Source organism: Delphinus delphis, chromosome 14 (genome assembly GCF_949987515.2).
Source record: "Delphinus delphis chromosome 14, mDelDel1.2, whole genome shotgun sequence".
Taxonomy (NCBI): Eukaryota; Metazoa; Chordata; class Mammalia; order Artiodactyla; family Delphinidae; genus Delphinus; species Delphinus delphis.
In genome coordinates this window covers 34,337,750-34,343,726 of record NC_082696.1, presented here as the reverse complement: position 1 = coordinate 34,343,726, position 5,977 = coordinate 34,337,750, and the positions used below count along the sequence as shown (strand labels likewise).

At 37.4% G+C, this 5,977-nt stretch overlaps 1 protein-coding gene across 1 annotated transcript; it reads right to left on the bottom strand.

Moving 5' to 3' along the window:
• Positions 1 to 645: 645 nt before the first annotated feature.
• LOC132437135 (protein LEG1 homolog) lies at positions 646 to 3,996 on the bottom strand. Its single transcript, XM_060030425.1, has 4 exons — positions 3,879 to 3,996; positions 3,374 to 3,558; positions 2,383 to 2,483; positions 646 to 892 (listed from the first exon to the last, which is right to left on the bottom strand). Exons 1-4 carry the CDS (start codon positions 3,994 to 3,996, stop codon positions 646 to 648), a joined length of 651 nt encoding a protein of 216 aa, XP_059886408.1.
• Positions 3,997 to 5,977: the final 1,981 nt, after the last annotated feature.

The window sequence follows — 5,977 nt, the reverse complement described above, 5'->3', positions numbered from 1 at the left end:
ACTGATCTGCTGTTTTTGTGCGAAGACTCCAGAAGAGAGGACATGCTAAGTAAGGGAGGGCCTATAATATGTCCCATTAAATGAAACCCATCATAAGCCCACAAAGAGGACTTCCCTGGTGGTTCAGTGGTTAAGAATCTGCCTGCCAATGCAGGGGACCCAGGTTCGATCCCTGGTCCAGGAAGATCCCACATGCCATGGAGCAACTAAGTCTGTGCACCACAACTACTGAGCCCACGTGCCACAACTACTGAAGTCCGCATGCCCTACAGCCCGTGCGCTGCAACTACTGAGCCTGCGTGCTGTAACTACTGAAGCCCATGCGCCTAGAGCCCGTGCTACACAACAAGAGAAGCCAACGCACTGAGAAGCCTGTGCACCACAACGAAGAGTAGCCCCTTCTCGCCACAACTAGAGAAAGCCTGCAAGCAGCAACGAAGACCCAACACAGCCAAGAATAAATTAAAAAAAAAAAAAGCCTACAAAGGTTATTGTGAAAACTTTGAAACAGATACGTACAGGAAGTCAACATTTCTTTCTTTAGACGATCTGTTGTAGTGATTCATAATTATGATTCTAATGATATTTCATTACCTATGAAATCGACACAACATATAGAATTTACAAAAAAATAAAGTCTTTGTGTCACTTCCCTATATACTTATACACTTTGTGGAGAAAATTTACACCAAGCAGGACTGTGTTCTGAAAGCCTGTAAAGTCACTGATGAAGGGGGCTTTATTCCCACTAACAAGCATTTGTGTTGGCAGGCCCTTCTGGAGTCCATATGTTCTAATCAAAGCTGAAGGGAAGAGGGGTGGAGCTAAATAATCCACAAACAAAGCCCTGCTGCTTTCAAACTCTGCTTCTTGTTTAGAGTAATGTTGTAACCTAATAGACAAGTGAGGGGGAGTATGCATTTAGAATTAGTCTACTCAGAACTTTGCCAACTGAACTTACAAAACAGCTAATTTCTTCAAAACTACATTATTCTACTTTTTAGATTACAGACTGTAAAAACATGGTATTGATTTAGCCCCTAGATTTGAAACTTTGAAGAGATGTTCTTAGAATTTAAATCTAGAAATTATCATCCCAGAAAATATGTACTTTTAGTCAAATGTTTTGCCTTTTTCATAAAACATGCTCTACTTGCATAAACTCTGGAATGTGACCAACTCTCATTGTTTCAAAATGTAAAGATATAAATCAAAGAGGATTAGCAATTTCAATTTCTGCTGGATTTGGATATCTCTTTAAGAACACATGATTTTCATTTCAGGTAACCACTGAAAAATGAAATAACCTATAGAGAATTTTTCCTGATTTTCAGGTAGTTTGATATTTTTTCCTAATGATATATACTAGATAGACAATTTTTCTCTTTTTTTTAGTTGTACAACATAATGATTTGATATTGTGTATATTGCAAGATGATCACCACAAGTCTAGTTAACATTAGTCACCCTACACAGTTACAAATTTTTTCTTGTGATGAGAACTTTTAATATCTACTCTCCTAGAAACTTTCATATATGCAATACAATACCATTAACTATAGTCACCATGCTGTACATTATGTCTTCATGACATTTATTTTATAACTAGAATTTGTACATTTTGACCCCTTTCCCGCATTTCACCTACCTCCCACCTCTGGCAACCACCAATCTGTTCTTTGTGTCTATGAGCTTGGTTTTTGTTTTTTGGGGGTTTTGTTTTGTTTTAACGATTCTACATATAAGTGAGGTCACACAGTATTTGTCTTTCTCTGTCTGACTTATTTCACTTAGAGTAATGCCCTCAAAGTCCATCCATGTTATTGCAAATGGCAAAATTTCCTTCATCTTTATGGCTGAATAATATCCCACCGTGTATATATACCACATTTTCTTTATCCATTCATCTGTCGGTGGACACTTGTTTCCATGTCTTGGCTAGTGTAAATAATGCTGCAATGACCATGAGGGGTGCATATATTTTTTTCAAATTAGTGTTTTCATTTTTTTTTTCAGAAAATACCCAGCAGTGAAATTGCTGGATCATATGGTAGTTCTATTTTTAATATTTTGAGGACTCTCCATACTGTTTTCAATTTACGTTCCATTTTCTCTTCTTATTGACAAAGAAATTTTCATTTTTAATTTGTAATGAATAATGTTATATCTGTATTATCTGTATCACCTGGTCTGGAAATATACCTACTTATAAAATACTTTCAAGTTTTATCCAGTAAAATTTTTTCTTATCAGTTTTATCTTTATCATAATACTTCCCGATGGTTGACATATAGGTAAATTGAAAAACATTTCAGCGAAAAAGATAGTGTAAGATAGAAAGATAGTGTAAGATTAAAAAAATAACTTTAGATCCATTCTTACCTACTGTGAAATTTTTCATGAACAACCTTCAGGGATGAGACATGTGCAACCCATAAGTACTTCAAGAGGTCATCAAAGTTTCTAGAATATGACTTTACCTGCTATCCAAGAAGGAAAATGTTATTAATATTTACGCAATTATAACAATCTCTCTTTCTGAAAATCAATTCTATTTATAAATATAATTTTTCAATATTCTAAATGAGGGGAGAACATTTAAGAGTTAAAGTATAAAAAACTTAATGCTTAATTCTCCCCAAAGAGCTTAATATTAGCTATAATAATTACTAGTATTACTGAATCCATTTGAAAGAAATAAACCATATGGTTTTGAAATGCTCAGAATTTTATAATGTAGTATTTCATTTATTTGTTTTTCTCTTGCCGTGCAATGAACTTTCCACAAAGTTTTAAAAGTCAGAAATGGGAGGAGGTATAAGAGTATTTTCACCTAATCATATGCAGCATAATGAACAAGTTCTCTAAAGGGAAACCTGATCTTTGGTCATTTACTCTCTCACCCGTGACACTTCACTTTGGACATCAACATTTGATTCTGATTGTCAGATTATCATTTTAGTCAGCGCAGGTGATGGTTTATAAAGGGAGTTGAAATAAGCTGATCAAATTCACCGCAATCTATTCCCTAGTAGTATTTATAGAGTTTACTGCTCACTTGACCTGAAAATGTGATGAACATGCACTATGAAGACATAATTTCTACAGGTTTTGAATATAATTTATTTGGTGTGAAAAGAATGGATAGGGCAGTCTTCATATTAATGTGGGTGCTAATGAGATATGATGTCATGCAGTAATCTACTCATATGAATATTGTTGTCATCCTAATAAAGATTTAGATACTAGAACTTTATTCCTTAGGAACATACTGTTCGATGCATAAAAAATCTTACATTAAATATTATTCAAAATTTACTTGACTACTCTCGAAGAGTATTACTTAAAACCCTAAAAAAACCCCCGCCAAAACCTGGTAAAATTTATTCCATTTTTTCATTGTATCTGGAAAGGATGAATAACAGCTAGAAACATTATAACAAAAATTCATTTGATCCTTGGATGGTGGCAGAAAGGTGACATTGTCTGATGATATTCCCATTATGCCAGAATCAACCATAGCAAGGAAGGGTATTGCAGAGAGATAATAATTAAGGTCTGTATAAACAAAAAGTTATTAATGTATTACAAATTCCTACTTTTGTCCCATGTATTTAAAGCAAGTTTTGAGGTTACTAGTTTTCTCTAATTGATATTTTCATAATTGGATAAATTAACTACTAATTTTTAAAATAGTGTCTAAAACCTCATGTCAAAACATTCACAATATTTGGGTCAAAGAGATTTTTCCTTTTTTTTTTTTTGTAAAAGCAGTAGTTCTCATTTCTATTTTTGTTTCTATAATTGGGATTCTAGATTGAATTGATTCGTTGAGGAAAGGTCATCAATTTGAGTTTTGATTGTTACCTTAAACTCACCAGCCCACCAACTGTCCACAGAGATACATAGATGATCCCCAGATTCATGGCCACAGTCTGCCCTTTGGGTGGGATCGGCTAAAGAGAAAGGATCAAGGGCTGGGTCTACAAGGCTCATTTTTAAGCTGTAGATATACTAGATACATTAGGTTTACAGAAATGCACAAAATATTTTTCTTTTAAAGAATTGTGTCAGCCTTCCCATCACTGTTGTAAAAAAATTAATAAACAGAAACCCAGGGCTTCCCTGGTGACGCAGTCGTTGAGAATCTGCCTGCCAATGCAGGGGACATGGGTTCGAGCCCTGGTCCAGGAAGATCCCACATGCCACTGAGCAACTAAGCCCAAGCGCCACAACTACTGAGCCTGCACTCTAGAGCCCGCAAGCCACAACTACAGAAGCCCGCGTGCCTAGAGCCCGTGTTCCACAACAAGAGAAGCCACTGCAATGAGAAGCCCGCGCACTGCAACGAAGAGTAGCCCCTGCTCACTGCGACTAGAGAAAAGCCCGTGCGCAGCAACAAATACCCAACACAGCCAAAAATAAATAAATAAATTTATTTATTAAAAAAAACCCAGAAACCCAAATTAAATTAAATTAAAATTTGGGAGACCAGAATGGAGAGCTCTCACACCTTGCAATGTTAGCAGATCCCAACAGGAAGAAGAAAAACTCCTTTTCTTTCCTCACAAGGATTCAGCCAATGAAAAGCCATGGATTCTTTGCTTACTATAGCCCTCCCAACTTCCTTTTTCTTCTATAAAAGTGTGCTCCTTCCCTTGCCATGCGGGCACTTGCATGTTGTTTTGCATGGTTGCAGACCCTGAACTGCAATTCTCTGCTGATCCTGAAAAAGCTCATATTCCCTAGAGAAATATTTGGCTATTTATCTGTTTATTTGGTCAACACCTTGGCGGTCCATGCAGGGACCAGAGAAGATCCTTAAAGGCTCTGGGCTTGTGAGCAAACAGGTGTGGTACACACAACTGACCCCATTATCACTCACTGCTTTCTCAGTGACCCTGGAGTTTGAAGGTATGTCTTTCTTCTAGATCTGAGCTCATGCTCTCTTTGCATTTGATGCTCTGTAGGCTTTATTTGGGATCTATTTTAAGTTTCGTCTTTCTGGGTAAGTCCTTGTTCTATATGAAAGTACCTGTTTGGCATTTTGGTCTGATTTTGAGATTAGACTGTTTCAACTGAAGCAGGCTGAAATGCCTTAGACCCATTCTTTTGGGACAGGGGAAAGAATCCCTTGCTTCACTGAAATCGTGTTGGTTTTTTAGCCTTTGACTTATTCCTTTGGAAGGGGTTATTTTCTGGAAATTGGCTGAAAAGACTTTTAGCCTGGCTTCTCTGGGACCAAGCTGTTTTTTTAACATTGGCTGGTATTAGGCTTGTAAGTTGTTTGAGCTGTAAGCTCTTCAAGCTGCTTGAAAATTGTTCTTTGATCTCAGAGAGACAGCAGTTACTGGTCTTGAAACAAGATCTTAGTTCCCTGCCCAGGAATTGAACCTGAGTAGCCTGGATGAAAACCAGGAATCCTATCTGCTAGACCACCAGGGGCTAGAGGCTAGAAGCAAAGTTGCCCTGGCTCTTGCCCCATTTAAAAGCAAGAATATTTCAAGGAGGCAAAAACTGCAAAGACAGGTACAAAGTTTATTAATAGAGACACAGCACAACATGTGGGAGAGCACACAGAGAAAGAGTTTATTTAGACAGAAACAAAACAGGAATACACACCTGGAGAGGAATGGTGTGGGTGTCCTCCTTAATGAGAAGTACAGTAAAGAGAAAGTCAAATCATTTATATAGGGGCAGTTCTTCTGAGTCTTTGTTCTCCTCTGGCCAATTATCTCATTTCTTTTCTCATATCTGACCTATCTTAGGGCCCTATCCAATATTTGCACACATCTTTGTGCCAAGATGGATTCCAGAGGAGGCTTATGGGAGGCTTTAAAACACCTACTATGGAATGGTGCTCCCTCCGTTTCTGACTCCCCAAGGAGCCTTCCTGTACATGTGCAGTTGGGGAGGTTTCCTTGACCTCAGGAGTGATAGATGTGGTTGTCTTATCTCTTTACTCCAGCAGGGCTCA

What these genes read in the sequence shown, in the direction of transcription:
- LOC132437135 (XM_060030425.1), bottom strand. Translation starts at nt 3,996, where the DNA reads ATGAGCCTTGTAGACCCAGCCCTTGATCCTTTCTCTTTAGCCGATCCC. An exon ending in TGTGGACAGTTGGTGGGCTG is followed by an intron (nt 3,559 to 3,878) that starts GTGAGTTTAAGG and finishes TTGTTTATACAG; the next exon opens with ACCTTAATTATTATCTCTCT. An exon ending in CATGAAAAATTTCACAGTAG is followed by an intron (nt 893 to 2,382) that starts GTAAGAATGGAT and finishes CTTGTCTATTAG; the next exon opens with GTTACAACATTACTCTAAAC.